We start from the raw sequence: 25,874 nt of genomic DNA, 5'->3' as shown, positions 1-25,874 counted from the left end.
ATTGGGTTATAGAGAGAAAAAAATGCCACCAGCACCCCCTGAAGAGGTCTTTGATAGACGAAACGTGTTGGGTTAGGCAGCACAATACAGCAGCACTTACACATTAAGGTAATAACTATTTTTTGTCATTCACTTATTACCCCTTCCTTGCCTCCATTCAAACTATGCTGTAGCAGGGTTGCCAGGCATATAACATTGTTTTGTTGGGGACTCCACTACGTACTCACAATAGCCCCCATATATATTATTTTGTCATGTTGCCCTGCTTTGTTCATAATGTATTTAACTTTTATACTGGACATTTTATGTCAAGGAATGGATAACCATACTACATCAGCACTGTCACTTTTGTAATTGCGGCTGCTTATTGCGTATATCCCGGTCACTATTTTATTTTTTAATTTGTCTGTTTATTGCCTGTAATATTTAAAATAAAGAGATTTTGATTTTATTATTACTATTATAATGATTTGCTTGATTTGGGTCACTATTTCCTTCCTTGGTGTTTATTGCCTGCACTAGTTTGGGGATTTCTGATTGGTAAATCTCTATCCATCTGAAAAAGACACATCAGAAAGAACAAATACAACCTGATGACCTTAGAGGATAAATAAGAGCTATTAATGTGGATGGTTCCTTTACATGTAACTTATTTCTGTTTTTATGCTCCTCAAACATACAGTGGAACCTTAGTTAACAAGAACAATCCGTTCTGGGACTATGCTTGTTAACCAAGTAACTCATTTCAGCAAAGCAAGATTTCCCATAGGAAATCATTGCAATGCAGACAATTCGTTCCACAACTAGTTAAATGTCCCATCCTGGTCCCCTATTGTGCCATTCCACACATGCACAAACTCACACAAAAGCACGCACGCAGGCGCACCTATTATGCTCACCTTACCTTCCGTTCCCTCGCCGGTCTCCTGGGACTTGCTGTTCGCTAGTACGGGCCGTGTATCGGGTTACCATCACGACGAGGGCGGAACTTCCGCACCCAGAGAGCTGACGTCAAAGGCAGGAGCCGCTTGCCTCTGATTGGTCAGCGCGCTGCCTTTTGAGTAGCGTCTGACAGCCGAAATTCCTGCCTCGTCGCCATGCTTGCCGATACACATCCTGGAGCGGCGAACTACAGGACCCAGGAGGCCGGCGATGGAACTGAAGGTACACATATTATGCTCACCTTACCTTTCTTTCCATCGCCGGCCTCCTGGGTCTTTTAGTTCGCCGCGAGGATTCCTCCCTCGTCGCAATGAGCCGGCGAACTACAAGAACCAGGAGACCGGCGATGGAACGGAAGGTAAGGTGAGCATAATACTGTATGTGTGTGCGTGCGTGTTTGTGTGTGTTTTGTGCGTGCTTGTGTGGACTGCAAGAGCACGTCAAAACGCGGTGGATGTATGGAACCAGAAGTGTGTGCGGTGAGGATTTTGCTCGTACAGCAAAGCTTTCTCGTAAACCAAGTTACAAATTTACAGAAAACTTTGCTTGTTAAGCGAAATTATCATTAACTGGGTTACTCGTTAAGCGAGGTTCCACTGTATAATTAAAAGCGAAAAACCGACATGTGAACACAGCCTGAAATTCAAGTGTACTAAGGCAGGGGGACCGTAGCCTCTTCTCAGGAACATTATGACCATATTCACATGGACATAATACATAATGAATTCTAGGACTTCCCACGGTTGTAGTGAACCACACATCTTAGGAGAACTGTGGGGCCAAATATTGTGGCCATAATACAGGCCACATATAAGCACCTGAATAACTGGTACCGACAGCAAAGAACGTCTCTGTATGGAGAGGACCTAGAAGTACACACAATACAGGATATACAATGGTGAAGTTACTCACACTAGTCGCACACCGCACTGCAAGTCCACAGCCAGGTTTGTCACTGCAAAGTCAAATTCATCTAGAGGAGTCTGGACATGGCCAACGGTTAGACCCAAATAGCCAAGGTGGCGCGAGAGATCTCCTTCCCCACTCAAGAAATCCCGAGAGAAGGCCAACAGCAGCTCCTTACTAGCCTGCAAAGAAGACCATGAGAATGAGAACATTCTGTAGCAAAATAGTTACAGATAATTATAAAACTGGATAATAGCTGAGAGCAAGGATTCATCCTATTGTCCTATGTATGGTTTTCAGTGGGAATCCAGTGTGACTGACAGTCCTCTCCTGAGGAACATTTATTTTTTTGCAGGTTCAGTGTTGGCAGAGGGTTGTCCACTACTTGACAACCCCAGCTTATTCAATGTGTGATCTCCTCCCGCAGCAGTGCTCTTCCATTGACGTCTGCACGGCCATTGCTGGTATGTGAGGTGACCGCTGAGGGCAATCAGTGCCGGCTGCAGCTTACCAATATTCAGTCAGAGCAATCAACAACCACAGATTGTGCCATGTGAGAATAGCAGCCACAGTCACGTCACCCACTGGAAGAACAGTGCCAATATCGATGAACTGCGCCATCGCAGGATGGGAGTACACATTGCTTTTATTTTTATGGAGCCTTAATCTGAATGGCTGATGTAGCTAGTTACCATTTCAGTTCTCCAGGACCTAGTTCTCGCTAAGACCATCACACGTGGAGTACTACACATGCCTGGAAACTAAACCCGGCTCATTACTACGAGTTACACACCTTGAACTCCGCATCTTTACAGAACAAGCAGGGATCATGATCGATGAGTCGGGACTGTTTGGCGTAATCAAGGAAGAAAACTAACAGTAACAGCTTCTTCAAGGTGAACTTCGACAAAGCCTCTTCATGGCCTAAAAAAGATATAATTAAAGACATGAAAACTCAGCAAGACATTATCATAGGGCAGGATAAACTGCAGGAGCCAGGTAGTGGAGACATCGAAACGTAGGCCAGAGGTATATGCATTTATGGGTATTTATTCCAACAAGATCTGGGCCATTTGAACAGAAAGGCTAGCTGCTAGAATCTACAGCATTAATAGGCCACAGGGTACAGTAACAAGACCCGAATACTCACCATCCCGATACAGGTGGGGCACTGAGGGGTGTCTGTATTCTGCTGCAATGTCTGGATTCCACAGCAAGCGATTCAGGATGAACAAAGCGAGACCAGTGACATCACTATTACTTTCCAATGAAATCAGCTCTCCGTATATAGTCTGCCAAGGAAGAAAATGTATTAAAAAAAACGGTGGATAGAAAAGGTGCATATAGGGTCTTACCAGGATAACAGTAGTAAGGGTTAATGAAAACCATTCACCTGAGATGGTTGTATGACACACAACCAGTATTAAAGCATGTATCAGCTGCTGCAGACTCCACATGCCAAAGGCAGAAACAAGGATAAAAAGTGTAAAACGTCCGCACTGCTGTGCCAATAAAGAGTTAACTTCAATTTTTTTGGTGGATCTCCTGATGAAGGAGAGGGGTTATCTCCGAAACGCGTAGAATAAACCACCCTGCATTGCTCATACTTGGAATTAACTCTTTTTTGGCACAGCAGCGCAGACGTTTTATCCACTTTTTATCCTTGTTTTCTTTCAAGGAAGAAAATGTACATCAGCCACTAATAGTGTAAAGAAAAGCACTCATTGTGAGAGAATAGCGAGGATGCCCCCCCCCCCCCCCTCCCGCATCCTCGCTATTCTCTCGGAATGAGTGCTTTTCTTTACACTATTAGTTACATAATAACGGAACGGACATACAGAATCCCATGTATTTTTTTTTGTAGGATCAGATGCACACGGAAGTGTTTCCGTGTGTCATCCGAACTTACACAACAGACATTAAAAAGATGGTCCTGTCAGTAGGTCAGCAAAAAAGAAGGAACTGACCAGGACAAACAGAACGGTCATCTGAATGAGCCCTTAATTCTTTTGAGAAAGTGACAGGTCCCCAACTCCAACACTGCCTATTTTATCACAAATAACTGAAGAAGTTTGATTAAAATAAACCTCTGGTTTAAAAGGGAACCAACCATCAGAATTTTTATTTATAAAATAAAGCCAGTGCTATTCTGGCACTCGGATGCTGAATGTAACCATTCCTTTTGTTTTTCCTCCCCCTGTCGCCATCATAGACGTTAATTCCGGTCCAGGCAGGCAGACAAAGGTGGGAATAGATAGCAAGACCTGACCCACATAATCCCGCCCCTGTTGCACCTGTCAATCTACTAGCAGTGCATTGCTGGAACTTAACTTGCACATATTTCTGAAACAAAACATCCAATGTCTGAACAAAATATATGTTTACATTCAGCATCTTAGTGCCAGTATAGCACTGGCTTTACTTGATATATGATAATCCTGCTGGTTGGTTCCCTATAAAGATACAATTCGGAGAGGTAGAGCGTGAACTTGAGAAAACATGTGGTCCCTGTTGTGCAGGGATACGGGAAATAGAATAGTTCTGCCCAGGAATCTACGGATCTAACACTTGGGTGAATACACCCAAACTGCAGAGTGCTTACAAATCTGATAAGAACAAGGAGTACTTGGAAAGACTATGGACGTGTACCCTGAAAAAGAACAAGGAGTATCTGGAATGACAATGGACATGTAATCTGTAACCAGCAGCAGCGCCAAAATCTAGATATGAGATTGTGAAAACTGTACTCATCCAAGTGTGCAGTGAAGATATTACCTCCAGCCCTACCCGGAGCCACAATGGATTATAGGACAGCAGCCAGTTCAGGATTTTCTGACGTTCACCTAGAAAATAGATCCATTACTGAAGTGTACATGGTGTGCATTCACACTGACATTTCTAAAGTTACATAATACCAAAGCGATCAACAATTTATGAAACCTAAAACAAAATGTCACTCACTGACAGAACAATTAAAGGGAATCTTATGCCCCCGATGCCCTCCAACCCAGCAGCATTGATACCTATTTTCCCAAATTTCCTCCCTTACCAGCCCTGTATAAAGCTATTCACTAATATGAATGTTTAAAAAGAAATGTCTTCTAAATCTCGCTTTCCCTATGCTAATCAGGGCCCTTGACAGGGGTGTTCGTTCCCTAGACTTGTCAGCCCCTTTTCCATATTATCATGCCCCTTTATATATTATCCAGTGATGTATGTATATCTGGACAGTTCAGTCCAATGGGCGTCCTTGCCGAGGAGTCTATCCCTCCTCTCCGCCACGGATTGCTGTCCTTTTCCTCTGATTGACGTGGATGATGCCTCCTCTGCCATCCACATAGCCTGGGGAAATCGTGCACCTACACAAACACATTGCCGGCTCTCACATGTGCACTTATGTTTTAGGCTCTGCCCACAGCAGGGCAGAGCAACATGCACAAGTCAGCGATGTGTATGAGTAGGCACGAGAGCTCTCATGGCTATGTGCTGGACGCAGGAGGCATCATCCATGTCACTCAGAGGAAAAGAACAGCAATCAGCGAAGGAGAGGAGTGATAGACGCTGCAGCACAGCAAAAATGCCCATCGGACCGGCCCGGCCAGATTTACGTACTGCGGGGGAGAATATAAGAAGGTTTTGGGGGTAAACAGGTGGCGTCAGGGGAAAATACACACTTCTGGATATGGATCCTACATTCTCAATGTTCCTTAAGCTGCTACTAAAATGACTCTGTAGAGAGATTTATCCAGATGTATGGTACACACATACAAAGCAGTCACGGCATCATTAAGGTCTGGATAATGTGTAATAAAAGCATAGAATACGGCAGCGTTCACCGTACCAATGTCCTTCCACAGGTGTCGGTCCTTCCTGACAAGAAGACGACGAGCTTCGATCTCTACTTCTAGTCTTCGTATAGCTCTCACCACAGGCTCGGAGGTGAAGAGGCGGCAGGCGGATCTCCTCAGCCTATTCAGCCTGCAACGAGCTGTGTACGCTTTCAAGGAAACCTCCTCCTTGGTAGGAGCCTTTGGCACGCTCACTTTATGATTGTTCTCAGCCCCGAGGATCAAAGCAGCTGCATTAACTATTGAGAGAAGGAAATAGATTACACACCAAGAAACAACCGCACAATGGTGTAAGGCAGAGGTTCCCAACTCCAGTCCTCAAGGCACACCAACAGTGCATGTTTTCAGGATTTCTTTAGCATTGCATGGGTGTTGGATTCAGCACCTTTGCAGGTGATTAAATTATCACCTGTGCAATACTAAGGAAATCCTGAAAACATGCATTGTTGGTGTGCCTTGAGGACTGGAGTTTGGAGGAACCTGTGAATGTGTTCATGATGAAGTCCAATCTGCCGGCGGCACCTTACAGAGCAGGGTGAGCCAAGCAGAATGAGATGAAGACACTTTACCCACAAAATTCTATGGCTGGTAATGTCATTTACACCTCTGCTCATTCTGGTCCTAGGAGTCCAGTGGGTGGTTCTACTCCGCCTGATCCTACTCTGCCTGATCGCAGTCTCCGTATGCACACTTATAAGGGGGAAGTCTGGATATCATTCAAATGAAACTGCCCCCTGGACTCCTAAGCATAGAAAGAGCAGAGATTTAAACTCAGAAAACACAAGTGATGCTGCATTCACACATCCATGCTGCCGATTTATCAGACAGTGCACGGACCCATAGAGGTGAATGGATCTACTCAGACATAAATGAAAATGACAGCTCCAAGGATGATATACGTAAATCTCTGAGCATGGCCTATTCACATCAGATTTTGAAGATCAGAATAGGACATACTCAGTGGGTCTGTGTGCCCTCAGACATATATATTATAAAGAAAAAAAAAAGTCAGCACACAGACCCTTTACGTGGACGTGTGCATGTAGCCCGTGTGTTTTTGTTTTATTTTCTTTAGCCAGGCTAAATTAATTTTCGCTCCTCCCGCTCTATGTAAACTTGCACAACTCCGAGTAAAAAGGTGGCAGCGCATGTGCACCTTTCGTTTCTCTATGAGAAAGCATGCTTGGATAATTTTGGAACTTCCATAGGACGGAGAGAGCTGTGCATAGGCTGCCACCTCTGATTTCCTTGCAGCATAAGGAGGACTCCTTTCTTGAGATCAATGCAGATCCTTGAGGTGGGACCCGCATGTACTAGACATTTACGACATGTTGTGGATATATCAGAAATGTCCGATATGGGAATACTCCTTTAAACTTTGGTGAAACTACCGTACAGATTACCATACTAACCTTTCATAGAATCTGTTTTGACAGCGAAGTCATCAGGTGTGAGAATAAAGTTCAGCCACCAGGTGAAGCCCCGTTCCTGCTTTGCCATCCACCGTTCATCATAAAACATGTTTTTGGCAGCAAATGGCATTGGATGTCGAGGGATAACTGAAAAATGCAAAATTGGTTTTCAATGAGCGAGTATCGTCCTAACTATACAGAAATGATCAGCGCACACAGCCTGCATTCAGGCAGAGTCATAGTAATACAGCAGGGAGTTAGAACACTACGCCAGCTGGGTTTTTCTTTTTTTTTTTCACCGCTGGAGTCCACGTCCCCTGCCTACTTGTCTTATACTCACCCTCCGGCGTCTTAACCTGTTTGACGTCGCACCATATTCTGACTGTAGCGTCTACTGGCTGGCCAGAAATTACATCACAATCTCTCAATGCTCAAAACTCTGAGAGCCAGAACCAGGCCCTCAGAGTTGTATTGACTTGAGACCTCCGGCGCACTCCATGAAACACCGTAGCTGCCGGCAGGTCACAAACTGAGAGACTGACACATAAAATGAATGAGGACAGCAGCAGGTGAGTATAAGACCGGGGGCAGGGAACTTACATTTATAGTACCACTGCAGCGTGGAAATTTAAGAAAGATATGCTGGAGTGATGCTTTAACCCCTTCAGCCCCGGGGCACTTTACGTTTTTGCGTTTTTGTTTTTTGCTCCCCTTCTTCCGAGAGCCGTAACTTTTTTATTTTTCCGTCAATCTTGCCATATGAGGGCTTGTTTTTTGCGGGACAAGTTGTACTTTTAAATGAAACCATAAGTTTTACCATATGGTGTACTGGAAAGCAGCAAAAAAATTCCAAGTGTCGAAAAACTGCAAAAAAAGTGTGATGGCACAATAGTTTTTGGGATGTTTTATTCACGGTGTTCACTGTATGGTAAAACTGATGTGTGGGTATGATGCCTGAGGTCGGTGCGAGTTTGTAGACACCAAACATGTATAGGTTTACTTGTATCTAAGGGGTTAAAAAAATTCACAAGTTTGTCCAATAAAAGTGGCGCACAATTTGCGCCATTTTCTGAAACACGTAGCGTTCTTATTTTTTGGGATCTATGGCTCAGTGATGGCTTATTTTTTGCATCTTGAGCTGACGTTTCTAATGGTACCATTTTTGCGCAGATGCTACGTTTTGATCGCCTGTTATTGCATTTTGCGTTAAACTTGCGGCGACCAAAAAACGTAATTTTGGCGTTTGGAATTTTTTGCCACTACACCGTTTACCAATCAGATTAATTGACTTTATATTTTGATAGATCGGGCATTTCTGAATGCGGCGATACCAAATATGTGTATATTTATTTCTTTTTTAACCCTTTAATATTCAATGGGGGGAAAGGGGGGTGATTTGAACTTTTAGGTTTTTTTTGTTTTTTTTTAAACTTTTTTTTTTTTTTTACTTTACTAGCCCCCCTAGGAGGCTATAGCGATCAGCAATCCGATCGCTATTATCTATCTGCTGATCACAGCTATACAGCGGTAAACAGCAGATACAGTCACTTTCTTTTTCCCTCTGTTCCGTGCTGAGGGAAAACGAAAGTGAAACATCATAGCTGCAGGCGTCATCACATGACCCTGTGCTACGATGGCAACCACCGATAGTCACGTGATCACGCACGTGACTTCCGGTGGGGGCGGCGGTAAGTAAAAAACATGGCCGCGCGCATTTAGATCTTGCTGCCAGACTTTGGCAGCAAGATTTAAGGGGTTAATGGCCGCGGGTGGAAGTGATTTCACCCGCGGCTAGCAGGCACACGTCAGCTGTTGAAAACAGCTGATGTGTGCCGACCGCCGCCTGCCTGCGGCAGGGGGCGGGGCTTAACGGGACACGCTCCATGACGGATATATCCGTCCATGGTCGTCAAGGGGTTAATGTAACCAGGTACAGCAGCCAGTCTGAGTGTAAATGACTTTCAGGGGTTACTATTGTTTTCAGGCTCTACAGAGGTAAACTGAATACAATGTATATATATAATCAGTAAAAAAATATATAAAAATGAAAAGATAATTGAAGTATCACAGGGATAGGAGCTTTTACAATCCAAAATAGAAAGCCAACTGACTTGACCCATATTTTAGAGGGACATCAGATACCTGTTTTTGGGGGCTTCATAAACGTCAGCTTGGACTGGGGAACAGCAACAACTCTCTTGGAACTCTTAAACGTGACGGCCGACTGCAGTTGTGGCAGCTCCAGGCGATCTACAGCAGAAACGTGAGGAGGACAGAATTACTGCGGCCCTGATAACTCACACAAAGTGTACTTTATATGGCTAGAATAGAAGTATACAAAAACACAGAAAAAAAAGAAGGGAATTTTGTTACTTACCGTAAATTCCTTTTCTTCTAGCTCTTATTGGGAGACCCAGACGATTGGGGTATAGCTACTGCCCTCCGGAGGCCACACAAAGCACTACACTAAAAAGTGCAAGGCCCCTCCCCTTCTGGCTATACCCCCCCGTGGTATCACGGGTTCTCCAGTTTTAGTGCCAAAGCAAGAAGGAGGAAGCCAATAACTGGTTTAAACAAATTAACTCCGAATAACGTCGGAGAACTGAAAAACCGTTCAACATGAACAACATGTGTACCCGCAAACAACCAAGAAATCCCGAAGGACAACAGGGCGGGTGCTGGGTCTCCCAATAAGAGCTAGAAGAAAAGGAATTTACGGTAAGTAACAAAATTCCCTTCTTCTTCAGCGCTCTATTGGGAGACCCAGACGATTGGGACGTCCAAAAGCTGTCCCTGGGTGGGTAAAGAGATACCTCATGTTAGAGCTGCAAAACAGCCCTCCCCTACGGGGATGTCACTGCCGCCTGCAGGACTCTTCTACCTAAGCTGGCATCCGCCGAAGCATAGGTATGCACCTGATAATGTTTGGTGAAAGTGTGCAGACTCGACCAGGTAGCTGCCTGGCACACCTGTTGAGCCGAAGCCTGGTGTCGTAGCGCCCAGGACGCACCCACGGCTCTGGTTGAATGGGCTTTCAGCCCTGAAAGAACCGGAAGCCCTGCAGAACGGTAGGCTTCCAGAATTGGTTCTTTGATCCATCGAGCCAGGGTGGCTTTAGAAGCCTGCAACCTCTTGCGCGTACCAGCGACAAGGGCATCGGAACGGCGTATGGGCGCCGTGCGGGAAATGTAGATTCTGAGTGCTCTCACCAGATCTAGCAAACGTAAACATTCTCATACCGGTGAACCGGATGAGTGCAAAAGGACGGTAAGGAGATATCCTGATTAAGATGAAATGAGGATACGACCTTAGGGAGAAACTCCGGAATGATGCGCAGCACTACCTTGTCCTGGTGAAACACCAGGAAGGGAGCCTTGGATGACAGAGCTGCCAGCTCAGACACTCGCCGAAGCGATGTGATCGCAACGAGAAACGCCACCTTCTGTGACAGGCGAGAAAAGGAAACTTCCTTCAGAGGCTCGAAAGGCGGCTTCTGGAGAGGAACTAGAACCCTGTTCCGATCCCATGGATCTAACGGCCGCTTGTACGGGGGTACGATATGACAAACCCCCTGCGGGAACGTGCGCACCTTAGAAAGACGTGCTAGACGCTTCTGAAAAAACACGGATAGTGCTGAGACTTGCCCTTTGAGGGAGTCTAGCGACAAGCCCTTTTCTAACTCCTATTGTAGGAAGGAAAGAAAAGTAGGCAATGCAAATGGCCAGGGAGACACTCCCTGAGTAGAGCACCAGATTAAGAAAATCTTCCACGTTCTGTGGTAGATCTTAGCAGACGTGGGCTTCCTAGCCTGTCTCATGGTGGCAACGACCCCTTGGGATAATCCTGAAGACGCTAGGATCCAGGACACAAAGGCCACACAGTCAGGTTCAGGGCCGCAGAATTCCGCTGGAGAAAACGGCCCTTGAGACAGTAAGTCTGGTCGGTCTGGTAGTGACCCCGGTCGGCCGACCGTGAGCTGCCACAGATCCGGGTACCACGATCTCCTCGGCCAGTCTGGTGCGACGAGTATGACGCGGCTGCAATCGGATCTGATTTTTGCGCAGTACTCTGGGCAAGAGTGCCAGAGGTGGAAACACATATGTGAGCCGGAACTGCGACCAATCTTGCACTAAGGCGTCTGCCGCCAGAGCTCTGTGATCGCGCGATCGTGCCATAAATGCCGGGACCTTGTTGGTGTGCCGAGACGCCATTAGGTCGACGTCCGGCACCCCCCAGCGGCAACAGATTTCCTGAAACACGTCCGGGTGAAGGGACCATTCCCCCGCGTCCATGCCCTGGCGACTGAGGAAGTCTGCTTCCCAGTTTTCTACGCCCGGGATGTGAACTGCGGATATGGTGGATGCTGTGTCCTCCACCCACATGAGGATTCGCCGGACTTCCTGGAAGGCTGCTGACTGCGTGTCCCTCCTTGGTGGTTGATGTATGCCACCGCTGTGGAGATGTCCGACTGGATTCGGATCTGCTCTCTTTCTAGCCACTTCTGGAAAGCTAATAGGGTAAGATACCCTGCCCCGATTTCCAGAACATCGATCTGAAGGGTGGACTCCTGCTGAGTCCACGTCCCCTGAGCCATGTGGCGGAGACAAACTGCTCCCCACCCTGACAGACTCGTATCTGTCGTGACCACTGCCCAGGATGGGGGCTATGACAATGAGGTGGGAATAAGCCACTATTGCAGAGAGTCCTCGGCCGTCAGGGAAAGGGAGACTTCCCGTCCAGGGAGGTTGACTGCCCATCCCATTGGCGGAGAATGTCCCATTGCCGTTGGCGCAGATGAAACTGCGCAAAGAGAACTGCCTCGATGGCTGCCACCATCTTCCTTAGGAAGTGCATGAGGCGCCTTAAGGGGTGCGACTGGCCTTGAAGGAGAGACTGCACCTCTGTCTGCAGTGAACGCTGCTGGTTCAGCGGAAGCTTCACTATGGCTGATAGAGTATGAAACTCCATGCCGAGATACGTTAGTGATTGAGTCGGAGACAGATTTGACCTTGCCAAATTGATGATCCACCCGAAAGTCTGGAGAGTCTCCAGCGTAACATTCAGGCTGCGTTGGCATGCCTCGAGGGAGGGTGCTTTGACGAGTAGATCATCCAAGTACGGGATCACCGGGTGTCCCTGAGAGTGCAAGACTGCTACCACTGCTGCCATGACCTTGGTGAACACCCGTGGGGCTGTCGCCAGACTGAATGGCAGAGCTACGAACTGAAGATGTTCGTCTCCTATCACAAAACGTAGAAAACGTTGGTGCTCCGTAGCAATTGTCACGTGGAGATAGGCATCTTTGATGTCTGTTGAGGCAAGGAAGTCTCCTCGAGACATTGAGGCAATGACGGATCGGAGGGATCCCATCCGGAACCGCCTGGCGTTCGCATGCTCGTTGAGCAGTTTCAGGACCAGAACAGGACGGAAGGAACCGTCCATTTTTGGAGCCACAAAGAGATTGGAGTACAAACCCTCGCCCTCGTTCCTGAGGGGGGACAGGGATCACCACTCCTTCTGCTCTTAGAGCGTCCACCGCCTGCAGCAGGGCATCTGCTCGGTGGAGAGGTGGGGCCGTTCTGAAGAATGGAGTCGGAGGACGAGAACAGAACACTGTCCTGTGCACGTGAGCACAATGTCCGTCACCCACCGGTCTGTGACCTGTGGCAGCTAAATGTTGCCAAAGGCGGGGGAGTCTGCCATCAACCGCGGATGCGGAGAGAGAGAGAGAGCTGAGAGTCCTGAGGAGACCGCCTTGGTAGCGGTTCCTCCGACTGCCTTCCTTGGGCGAGATTGAGCCCGGCCGGAATCTGAGCCCGTCTGAGGTTTTGTAGCCCTTTTGCACGAGGACAATTGGGACCTGCCGGAGCTTGGGAAGGACCGAAACCTCGACTGTACTTTTAGGACAGTATTAACAGGGTAAGTCGCAGTGCAGACATTGCGGGGTTACGGACGCCTCTGCGGTACAGATGTCCCTGCTCAAGGTCAGCTGCGCAAGAACAGCTGAAAAGGTTAGGTTGCCAATACGGCTGTGGATGCCGGAGCAACCGACACGCCGATAGCCTCCTAGACAGATTTCAGCCAGAGTCCATCTGTCTGTGAATGGCATCTTTAAGTGAAGCCCCATCTCCAGTGCAACTATGGCTCTATATGCAAGCCTGGAGATTGGAGAATCCACCTTTGGACCCTGGGTCCAGCGCTGACCACGTCAGGGGAAAAGGGATAACGTGTATCCTAAAAACGTTTGGAGAAGACGCTTATCTGGTAAGCGTGGTGTTCCTGGACTGCTTCTCTGAAGTCAGCGTGGCCAGAAAAATACTCAATATCTGCGTGAGATACTGAAAAGGAACTTCTCCTGTTCGTCTCCTATCTCCACTGGGGGAGCTGAGGGAGAAAGATCCAACCTTCCATTGATGGACGGTATAGGATCATTCCGTATGGCGTTACCACCCGGTGTATCCGGATTGAGAGCGATGTCAGTATCAAAGCCCTGAAGAGCTGCCCTTTTGGTCAAGTAGATTGCCCATGGGTGCAAGTCTCTATATTATGACTACTCCGTCCCTGTCCATGGACAGGGTTGACAGGAGGTTTCTTTGGCCACAACTAGTAGAGCCCCGGCAGACGAAGTGCTAGAGACCCCGGCAGACGACGTGCAACAGGGGAGCATGCACACAATGGGACGGTGTCATGAACAGCATCCCATGTAGTAAAAACAGCACTGAAATCTGTGTTGCTTTTTTTTTTTTTTTTTTTTGCCGCTGCCGACTAGCTATCTAGAAGTATATAGCCAAAATTGGTGACCGTACATTGCAATGTATAGCATACAGGCATAAAGTACAAAAGACCACTGCAGCACAAGCAATACAAGCAGCATAGAAGCCTGTGCCCTGGCACCCCTGCTCTTCTGCTGCTGCATACTAGTCATCTAGGGGAATATAGCCCAGAAGAGTGACCCTACAGTGCAATGTATAGCATACAAGCACAAGTACAAATGAGCACTGCAGCACATGCAAAACAAGCAGCATAGAAGCCTGTGCCCTGGCACCCCAGCTCTTCTGCTGCTGTAGACTAGTCATCTCGGGGAATATGGCCCAGAAGAGTGACCATACAGTGCTATGTATAGCATACAAGCACAAGTACAAATGCACACTGCAGCCCATGCAATACAAGCAGCATAGAAAAAAACCTGTGCCCCAGCACCCTTGGTTTTCTGCTGCTGTAGTCTAGCCATTCCAGGAGAATATAGCTAAGACTAGCGACTGTACAGTGCAATGTATAGCATATAAGCATAAACACAAATGAACACCTCAGTCGTGCAATACAAGCAGCCTAGAAAGCCTGTGCCTTAGCACACCTGCTTTCCTGCTGCTGATGTGTCGCTCCCCCAGCGGGCATATAGCGACCTATGCAGTAAAAAACAACACATGTACACACTGCAGTTATTCGTGGTCAGCACTATGTGTGCCTCTTACCGCCCGCCTATAAGCGGGTGTATGATCGCCACCGTCCTGCCTTGGTGCCGAAAGTCCGAGCTCGGACTCAGTAATGGCTGCCGGCTTCTTCCCCAGCTCGTGTGAGGAGGGGCGGGCCGTGGGCGTGCCCCCAAGGCAGAGCGGGAATCCGGCGTCCGACAGTGTGCAGTGAGAGGGCTGGAGCATGTAAAAAGGCTCCAGCCCTCGGCGCTGCTGATTGCTCAGCGTCTGTCCCCTTCCCTGAGTGACAGGGAGGGGGCGGGAACGAAGCGGCACTAGGCCGCAGAAGCCGGGGACTGGATTTATAAGCGCCGCCGCCGTAAAAGCGCGGTCGGCGCCCAGTCCCCGGCGAACTACAAGTCCCAGCCGCGCCGCCGCTCCCGGAGCGTCCGGCGCGGTAGTTCCCAAAACACAAAGTCACTCAGCAAAGCTGCAGTGACTGTAACCCTTTACTGTCCCCGGCGCACTAGCACACCCAGCAAGTCTGGAGTGTGCTGTGCCTGTGTGTACGGGGACACAGAGTACCTGTAATGGTGCAGGGCCATGTCCCTGAACGGTACTCCAGCTCCGTATCCAGCAGGTTCAAATGGGTCTGTGGATGGAGCCCGGCGTCAGAGCTTTGAGGCCGGCAGGATCCCACTTCCTCAGAGCCCCTCAGGGGGATGTGGAAGGAAAGCAGCATGTGGGCTCCAGCCTCCGTACCAGCAATAGGTACCTCAACCTTACAACACCATCCACGGGTGAGAAGGGAGCATGCTGGGGGCCCTATATGGGCCCTCTTTTCTTCCATCCGAAATAGTCAGCAGCTACTGCTGACTAAAATCTGTGGAGCTATGCATGGATGTCTGACCTCCTTCGCACAAAGCTTGAAAACTGGAGAACCCGTGATACCACGGGGGGGTATAGCCAGAAGGGGAGGGGCCTTGCACTTTTTAGTGTAGTGCTTTGTGTGGCCTCCGGAGGGCAGTAGCTATACCCCAATCGTCTGGGTCTCCCAATAGAGCGCTGAAGAAAAAAGTATTATACACACACACACGACTTAAAGGACCACTCCCGGGAATTGTGTAAATGTGCATGTAGGCGAGTGCATTAGTATACTCACTGATCCTCTTTAGGGTCACGCGAGTCCGACTCTCTAGATCCCACTATGATCTGTGCATGAGCCAAGAGTCTCTTTAAAGGGAACCTGTCCGCTGACTTGGGGCCTATAAACTGCGGCCACCACCACCAGGGTCCTATATACAGCATTCTAACATGCTGTATAAGAGCCCAGGCCACTGTGTAGAACGTAAAAATCACTTTATAATACCTACCTAAACGGTCGCGCTGCGGTGGAGTTGGGCCATATGGGCGTCTCCATTCTCGGGTACCGGCGCCTCCTCTTTCAGCCATCTTCGTCCTCCTTCTGAAACCTGTGTGCATGACGTGTCCTACGTCATACACACTGGCTGGTCCCGCGCATGCGCACTACAAAGTGCTCAGTGCAGACCAAAGTGCGCCTGCGCAGGACCTCAGTGCCGGCGAAAGTGGACGACGTAGGACGCGTCATGCACGCTGGCTTCAGAAGAAGAAGAAAGACAAAGATGGCCAAAAGAGGAGGCGCCGACACCAGAAAACGGAGACGCTCATATGACCCAACTCCACTGCAGAGACTGTTAGGTAAGTATATAAAGTCATTTTTACGTTCTACACAGCGGCCTGGGCTCTTATATACAACATGTTAGAATCTGTATATAAGAGCCCATTGGTGGTGGCTTCAGCTTATAGTCATCAAATCTGGTGACAGGTTCCCTTTAAGAGAAGGTAGAATCATGGGGCACCTCTTCTCTTGTGATGATCTTTGCTGGACTGGTTCCCTTCTGGGGGATTATTGTCGCTTCTCCTTTCCTTTGCAATGATAAATCAGGTGACCCAGTGGTGCAGTACCGCATCTGTTTTCCAGGAGTCTCATTTACTATGCAAGTCTACAGAGCCTCGTTCTGTCGCTTCATAGACTTACAATATAAAAGCCACTCTGAGTCACACAGAGCCCACTAGGATCTGGAGAGTCTAAAGAGCCATGACGTCACTCAGCGAGTATAAGAATAATACATCTTTACTAATACTTACACAGGTATAAGAATTTGAAAACGTTAAAATACGGAAGTGCTTCTTTAATAAAACAGGTCTGTTCTACCTTAATCTTCCCCTAAAATAAGACCCCTGTAAAATGTCCGTACCTCTATGATGAGTTTTGACCAAGGAGGATTTTGTTTTCACACTTTCAACTTTAACCTTGTGGATTTTTCCAGTGTTTTTCAGTGTCGAACTGGCTGCAAAATGGTAAGATATTGAGGTCAGTGGTGTCAAATGGAACAATGGGGCGACACAAAGGGATGACCACGTCTCTATAACAGAAACCTCTCTCGACAGTAGACACAATTCACACTTCACAGTTTACTTCAAAAATACTAAACAAGTTTTTGCATCTCCTCGGAAGCGCACCACGACTCCACAGGACCGTGCACTACTCAGGATTTAACAGGGATCAGTGGCACGGCCACACCGTAGTGTAGAGGCAGGAGGAGAAGCTGGTCAACCCAACAATACGGCCATCTTCAGAGCCTGCGAGAGGCACGTCCTCCCTTCCTACAAAGCCATCTCTGAAGGGTGGCATCTAGATATAACCTGTAAAAATACGTTTGTTTGCCAGCGTAAAAGGGATTTTTAACAATAAGGGGGGACATTGTAATGGTGCAAGTTTTCACAAGCACTTTTTAATTTAAAAACTTGAGTGGTTATTTTAAAGGGATCCTGCCATGTGATTTTTCCTATATTAAACTGCCCCAATGTGTTATGTCATACAATGTGCATCACCAACAGTGTTCTCAAGGCAAAGATCTCAGTATTCAAGGAAAAACACTTCATCATTAGTCAACTGTACACCAGACCTTGGTTTTCAGTCCTATGGGTGGCACTTTGCAGTGTTCAGTCACGGTCCTCTTACAATAGTTACGCCCAACACACTATGATTGATGGCCTGGACTACCCCGACATCACTCCGATCACAGAGGAAATCCTGCGATTGAGCCCTGGCAATCAACTCCCCGAGTGTACACACCATTCACGCCGCTCTGTTCCCGCCGCAGCCAGGAGGAAGATAAGAAGAGGTTAAGTGGCTCCGTGGCATACAGATCTAGAAAATGAAGCTGGGGACATACACTCAGATTCAATGCGCATGCCCAGTGCTAGTTATCAAAGCACAAGTGCAGGATTTTCTTGGCGATTAGCGTGACATCAGGGCAGGCCAGCCCATCCCACTGCCTTGTGTATGACCATTACAAAGATGGCCATGACTATAGCACTCAAGCGCATATAGTGTTATACGGCAAGCCACTAGCTGGGGACCATGGTCCCAAGTGGTTCTGGAATAAAATACGAAGCTGGCAGCCGAGTGGGCTAGCATTTCATAGAGAGGCCTCTGCGCTAAATGTCCTTATCTGGACCAGAACGATGTCTACAGATATGGAGGTAAGACCGCGCACTAGACAACAACTGGAAGGTCACTGCTTGTGATTGCGGCTTGAATTAAGTAAATGCTGTACTCAAAGGTGATTAATAATGTGTTCATCTAAAACAAAGCCATATGCACAAATTGCTAAAAAATCATACTTTAACACTTAAAATTGCACACACACAGACACACACACACACACACACACACACACACACACACACACACACACACACACACACACAGGCAACAGACAGGCACACACAGAAACACACAGGCACACACACAAACACAAAAATACACACAGACACACAGAGACACACAGAGACAAAAACAAATACAGGCAAACACACACACACACAGGCACAAGCACAGACACACACACACAGACACAAAGACACACAGACACACACAGGCACACAGACCCACAGGCGCACAGACAGGCACACACACAGACATACAAAGACACAGACACACACAGGCAGACACAGACACATGCAGACATACACGGGCACACAGACACACAGGCACAGAGGCACACACATACACACACAGGCGCACAGACACACACAAGCACACAGACACAAGCACACGCACAGACATACACACAAACACAGACATACACACAAACACAGACATACACACAAACACAGACATACACACAAACACAGACATACACACAAACACAGACACACACACAAACACAGACACACACACAAACACAGACACACACACAAACACAGACACACACACAAACACAGACACACACACAAACACAGACACACACACAAACACAGACACACACACAAACACAGACACACACACAAACACAGACACACACACAAACACAGACACACACAAACACAGACACACACAAACACAGACACACACAAACACAGACACACACAAACACAGACACACACAAACACAGACACACACACAAACACAGACACACACACAAACACAGACACACACACAAACACAGACACACACACAAACACAGACACACACACAAACACAGACACACACACAAACACAGACATACACACAAACACAGACATACACACAAACACAGACATACACACAAACACAGACATACACACAAACACAGACATACACACAAACACAGACATACACACAAACACAGACATACACACAAACACAGACACACACACAAACACAGACACACACACAAACACAGACATACACACAAACACAGACACACACAAACACAGACACACACAAACACAGACACACACAAACACAGACACACACAAACACAGACACACACAAACACAGACACACACAAACACAGACACACACAAACACAGACACACACAAACACAGACACACACAAACACAGACACACACAAACACAGACCCAAACAAACACAGACCCAAACAAACACAGACCCAAACAAACACAGACCCAAACAAACACAGACCCAAACAAACACAGACCCAAACAAACACAGAAACAAACAAACACAGACCCAAACAAACACAGACACACAAAAAGACAGGCACACACACAAAGACACACGCTCACACAGACACACGCTCACACAGACACACAGACAAGCAGACACACACACAGGGGCACAGACATACACAGACACAAACAGACACACACAGGCACACAAAAAGACACAGTTATACCCAGGCACACAGACCCGCAGGCAGGCAGACAGACAGACAGACAGACAGACAGACAGACAGACAGACAGACAGACAGACAGACAGACAGACAGACAGACAGACAGACAGACAGACAGACAGACAGACAGACAGACAGACAGACACAGACAGACACAGACAGACACAGACAGATACAGACGCACACACAGGCACACACAGGCACACACAGGCACACACAGGCACACACAGGCACACACAGACACACACAGACACACACAGACACACACAGACACACACATGCAGACATACACGGCACACAGACAGACACACAGAGGCACACACATACAGACACAGACAGGTAGACACAGACACACACAGACCCAGAGGCACACACAGTCAAACGCAGACACACACAGGCACACACAGACAGACAAAAACAAACACAGTCAAAACACACACACATACACACAGGCGCACGCACAGGCATACAGACAGGCACATACACGCAGACATACACGGCACACAGACAGACACACAGGCACAGAGGCACAGGCGCACACAGGCAGACCCACAGGCGCACACACACACAGACCCACAGGCGCACACACACAGACCCACAGGCGCACACACACAGACCCACAGGCAAACAAACACAGGCAGACGCAGACACACACAGACACATACACACAGACACACACACACACACACACACAGACAAAAACAAACACACAGGCAAACACACACAGACATACAAACACACAGGCACACAGGTACACACAGACAGACACATACATACACACACACACACACACACACACACAGACATACACGGCACACAGCCACACACAGACAGGCAGAGACACACAGGCACACACACAGGCACACACACAGGCACACACACAGGCAGACAAACACAGACATACAGGCGCACACACACAGGCAAACACACACAGGCACGCACACACAGGCACGCACACACAGGCACGCACACACAGGCACGCACACACAGGCACGCACACACAGGCACGCACACACAGGCACGCACACACAGGCACGCACACACAGGCACGCACACACAGGCACGCACACACAGGCACGCACACACAGGCAGGCACACACAAAAACACAGGAAAACACAGACACACACACACACGCACAAAGACAGACAGACACACACACACAGGCGCACACACACACAGACAAACACAGACACAGGCACACAAAAAAGAGAATTTTGTTTACTTACCGTAAATTCTTTTTCTTGTAGTTCCGACATGGGAGACCCAGACCATGGGTGTATAGCTAGCGCCTCCGGAGGACACACAAAGTACTACACTCAAACGTGTAGCTCCTCCCTCCGGGCTATATACACTCCCTGGATGACAATCTACCCAGTTCAGTGTAAAAGCTGAAGGAGGACATCCACCCATAAGTAGAGATAGAGTAAAACTCGGCAAAACCAGAACTTTGTCTACTAACAACAGCCGGTGAAACACACGGAACAAAAAACTGCCAACAGGCAACAGGGAGGGTGCTGGGTCTCCCATGTCGGAACTACAAGAAAAAGAATTTACGGTAAGTAAACAAAATTCTCTTTTTCTTTATCGTTCCTTCCATGGGAGACCCAGACCATGGGACGTTCCAAAGCAGTCCATGGGTGGGAAATAAACCAAACTGAGAAGTAGGCAAAACCTAACTTCACAAATGGACGACAGCCGCCTGAAGGATGCGTCTGCCCAAGCTCGCATCTGCCGAAGCATGAGCATGCACTTGGTAGTGCTTCGAAAAAGTGTGCAGACTGGACCAAGTGGCAGCCTGACACACCTGCTGAGCCGTAGCCTGGTGCCTGAAAGCCCAGGAGGCACCGACAGCTCTGGTCGAGTGCGCCTTAATCCCCGGCGGGGGAGGCACCTGAGAACACTGGTAGGCATCGGCGATAGCCGACCTAACCCAACGAGCCAGGGTCGGTTTAGAAGCAGAGAGACCCTTGCGCTGACCCGTGGTTAGCACAAAAAGTGAGGTGCACCGCCGAAAAACGGCGGTGCGTGACACATAGATTCGGAGCGCCCGCACCAAATCCAAGGTGTGCAACGCCTTCTCAAAGCGATGCACAGGGGCCGGACAAAGAGAGGGCAATGAAATGTCCTGGTTAAGGTGGAAGGAAGACACCACCTTAGGGAGAAAGTCCGGAGTCGGACGAAGAACCACCTTGTCTTGGTGAAACACCAAAAAGGGGGATTCCGAAGAAAGCGCAGCCAAATCAGAAACTCTCCTGAGAGAAGTTATGGCTACTAGAAAGACAACTTTCTGTGAAAGTCTAGACAAAGGAACCTCCCTGAGAGGCTCAAAAGGGGGTTTCTGTAAGGCCGTGAGGACCAGATTAAGGTCCCAGGGATCCAAGGGCCGCCGGTAAGGAGGGATGATGTGAGATGCGCCCTGCATGAAGGTGCGCACCTGAGCCAGTCGGGCGATACGCCGCTGGAACAATACCGACAAAGCCGACACCTGTCCCTTGAGGGAATTGAGGGACAGACCTAACTGTAGACCTGACTGTAGAAAAGACAGGATGGTCGGCAAGGAGAACGGCCAAGGAGCATGGCCGGAAGAGCGACACCAGGACAGGAAAATTCTCCAAGTCCTGTGGTAAATCTTGGCCGAGGAAGACTTCCGAGCCTGAGTCATGGTGGAGATGACCTCAGAGGGAATGCCTGAAGCCGTCAGGATCCAGGACTCAAGAGCCACGCCGTCAATCTGAGAGCCGCAGAATTCTGGCGGAAGAACGGACCTTGAGAGAGAAGGTCTGGGCGGTCCGGGAGATGCCACGGCACCTCTACGGACAGGCGGAGCAGGTCTGGGTACCAAGCTCGCCTGGGCCAGTCCGGAGCAATGAGTATGACTCGACGGCCCTCCGTTCCGATCTTGCGCAGAACCCTGGGCAAGAGCGCTAGAGGGGGAAACACATAGGCCAGACAGAACTGAGACCAATCTTCAACCAGTGCGTCTGCTGCGAAGGCTTGAGGATCGTGGGAGCGAGCCACGTAAACCGGAACCTTGTTGTTGTGCCGGGAAGCCATTAGATCCACTTCCGGAGTGCCCCACTTGCGGCAGATCGATCTGAACACTGACGGATGCAGGGCCCACTCGCCGCCGTCCACGGTTTGACAGCTGAGATAATCGGCCTCCCAGTTTTCCACGCCTGGGATGTGGACTGCAGATATGGTGGACTTGAAGTCCTCCGTCCACTGGAGGATTCGTTGAACCTCCAACATCGCCAGACGGCTGTGAGTCCCGCCCTGGTGATTGATGTAGGCAACCGCTGTCGCGTTGTCCGACTGAACCCGAATGTGCTTGCCCGCCAACAGGTGGTGAAAGTCTAGGAGAGCTAGAAACACAGCTCTGATCTCCAGCACATTGATCGAGAGGGCTGATTCGGACGGAGTCCAAGTGCCCTGTGCTCGGTGATGGAGAAATACCGCTCCCCAACTGGAGAGGCTGGCATCCGTGGTGAGGATCACCCAGGACGGAGTCAGGAAGGAGCGTCCCTGTGACAGGGAGAGGGGCTGAAGCCACCACTGAAGGGAGTTCCTGGCCTGTGATGACAGAGCCACCAGCCTGTCCAAGGAAGAGATCCGCTTGTCCCAACAGTGGAGAATGTCCAGCTGCAAGGGACGCAGATGGAACTGGGCAAAGGGAACCGCTTCCATTGACGCCACCATCTGACCCAGCACCTGCATGAGGTGTCTGATGGAATGACGGCGGTGCCTCAGCAGAGAGCGCACCGCCAGACGAAGGGACTGCTGTTTGACTAAGGGCAACTTGACAAGTGCCGGCAGAGTCTCGAATTGCATCCCTAGGTACATAAGTACCTGGGTCGGGGTCAGAGTGGACTTGGGCAGGTTGACAAGCCACCCGAACTGAACTAGCGTGGCGACAGTGAGAGAGACACTCCGCTGGCAGTCTACACTGGATGAGGCCTTGACTAGAAGGTCGTCCAGGTAAGGAATCACTGCCAATCCCTGGAGGTGCAGGACCGCAACCACTGCTGCCATGACCTTGGTGAACACTCGAGGGGCCGTGGCTAAGCCAAAGGGAAGAGCCACGAACTGGAAATGTTCCTCTCCGATTGCAAAGCGTAGCCAACGCTGGTGTGAGACCGCAATAGGCACATGCAGATAGGCATCTCTGATGTCGATGGATGCCAGAAAATCTCCTTGGGTCATTGAGGCAATGACCGATCTTAGAGATTCCATGCGAAAGTGCCGCACCTGAACATGCTTGTTGAGAAGCTTGAGATCCAGGATGGGCCGGGAGGAACCGTCCTTCTTGGGGACTAGAAAGAGGTTTGAGTAGAAACCGCTGAACCGTTCCCGGGCGGGAACCGGAACAATTACCCCGTTGGCCTGCAGGGATGCCACGGCCTGAGAGAAGGCGGCGGCCTTGGAGCAAGGGGGTGTGGACAGAAAAAATCTGTTTGGCGGGCTGGAAGAAAATTCTATCCTGTAGCCGTGGGAGATGATATCCCGCACCCACTGATCGGCGACGTGTTGGAACCACACGTCTCCAAAGTGGGAGAGCCTGCCACCGACCAAGGACGTTGCTGGCGCAGCCAGATAGTCAAGAGGAGGCTGCCTTAGTGGCAGCGGCTCCTCCGGTCTTTTGAGGACGCGGCTTTGCGCGCCAGTTCGATTTACGATCCTTGGCTGCGGTAGTGGACGCGGTCGAGGGCTTCGAGGATGACCAGTTAGAGGAACGAAAGGAACGAAACCTCGATTGGATCCTGCCCTGGACAAGTTTCCTGGCCTTAGTTTGAGGCAAGGAAGTACTCTTCCCGCCAGTAGCCTCCTTGATTATGTCATCCAGCTGTTCCCCAAACAGCCGGGACCCAGCAAAAGGGAGACTCGCAAGGTACTTTTTAGAGGAAGCGTCTGCTTTCCACTCTCGAAGCCACAAGATCCTGCGGATCGCGAGGGAGTTAGCGGAGGCCACCGCCATGCGGTGAGAATCCTCCAGGATGGCAGACATGGCGTAGGATGCAAAAGCCGAAGCTTGAGAAGTTAAGGCCTCCATCTCAGGCATAGAGTCCCTGGTGAGGGAATGCATCTCCTCCAGAGAGGCAGAGACTGCCTTGAGAGCCCACACTGCCGCAAAAGACGGGGAGAACGAGGCTCCAGCCGCCTCATATACAGACTTGGCCAAAAGGTCAACCTGGCGGTCAGTGGGATCCTTAAGAGAAGTGCCATCAGCCACAGCTACGACTGTGCGGGCTGAGATTCTGGACACCGGAGGGTCTACCTTTGGGGACTGAGCCCATTCCTTAACCACCTCTGGTGGAAAAGGAAAACGGTCATCTGAACTACGCTTCGGAAAACGTTTGTCAGGACAGGCCCTGGGTTTGGTAACAGTGGTCTGAAAGCTGGAGTGGTTAAAAACATACTTTTAGCTTTCTTAGGTGAGGTAAACTGGTGTATCTCTACCAGAGAGGCTTGTTCCTCAGACTCTGGTGGGTTGAGGTTCAGTACGGAGTTAATGGACGCAATCAAGTCACTAACATCCGTATCACCCTCAGACAAGTCAATGGGGTACATAGAGGTAGCGTCTGAGCCCACAGTAAACGAGTCCTCCTCGCCCTGTACCTCGGCACGTGAATCAGAGCCGTGGGAAGAGGAAGGAGAAGGGTCCCTGCGTCTCCGTTTAGGGGGACGGGGTCCTGGGACATGCTCTGGGAGCTCTGCAGAGCTAGGAGCAGCCGAAGCACCCTGAGAAGGGGGCTGATGCATGGTCAGCAGTGTCCGGGACAGCTGCCCCATGGAGTCGGCAAAAGACTGGGAAATAGCTTGTGAAAAGGATGCTACCCAAGCCGGGGGTTCAGCCACCGGGGCCGAAGCAGCCGGAGGGACCCCTGCGGAGGCTCCAGGCTGAGACACAACCATGTTAGCACAGGCATCACAATGTGGGTATGTGCTTGGCTCTGGCAGAATGAGCTTACATGCAGTGCATATAGCGTACATGTTTGCAGCCTTGCTCCTAGTGACAGACATGCTGCTGAGGTGGAAGCTCTGTAGCCAGAATACACTCCTGTAGAATGCCTGAGAGTGTAATAAAAGTCCACAACCAGAGGTTGTGGCTTACCAGCCCGTGCTCTCTGTGTGCCCTCCGGATTCCA

At 49.3% G+C, this 25,874-nt stretch overlaps 1 protein-coding gene across 1 annotated transcript in view; it reads right to left on the bottom strand.

Moving 5' to 3' along the window:
* Window positions 1-1,854: 1,854 nt before the first annotated feature.
* Window positions 1,855-25,874, bottom strand: part of LOC142279152 (abnormal spindle-like microcephaly-associated protein homolog) — a gene marked incomplete at both ends in the record, with an annotated part of 31,807 nt that continues 7,787 nt past the window's right edge. The window contains 8 exons of the mRNA XM_075332668.1: window positions 1,855-2,030; window positions 2,642-2,772; window positions 2,999-3,140; window positions 4,624-4,691; window positions 5,690-5,935; window positions 7,109-7,255; window positions 9,251-9,358; window positions 16,800-16,892. Coding sequence (XP_075188783.1) covers window positions 1,855-2,030; window positions 2,642-2,772; window positions 2,999-3,140; window positions 4,624-4,691; window positions 5,690-5,935; window positions 7,109-7,255; window positions 9,251-9,358; window positions 16,800-16,892 — 1,111 coding nt within the window. The remainder of the gene's footprint in view (window positions 2,031-2,641; window positions 2,773-2,998; window positions 3,141-4,623; window positions 4,692-5,689; window positions 5,936-7,108; window positions 7,256-9,250; window positions 9,359-16,799; window positions 16,893-25,874) is intronic.

The sequence above is a fragment of the Anomaloglossus baeobatrachus genome, unplaced genomic scaffold, assembly GCF_048569485.1.
Source record: "Anomaloglossus baeobatrachus isolate aAnoBae1 unplaced genomic scaffold, aAnoBae1.hap1 Scaffold_4242, whole genome shotgun sequence".
Taxonomy (NCBI): domain Eukaryota; kingdom Metazoa; phylum Chordata; class Amphibia; order Anura; family Aromobatidae; genus Anomaloglossus; species Anomaloglossus baeobatrachus.
Note: the sequence above shows the minus strand (reverse complement) of the source record. Positions and strands in the feature narration are given on the sequence as shown.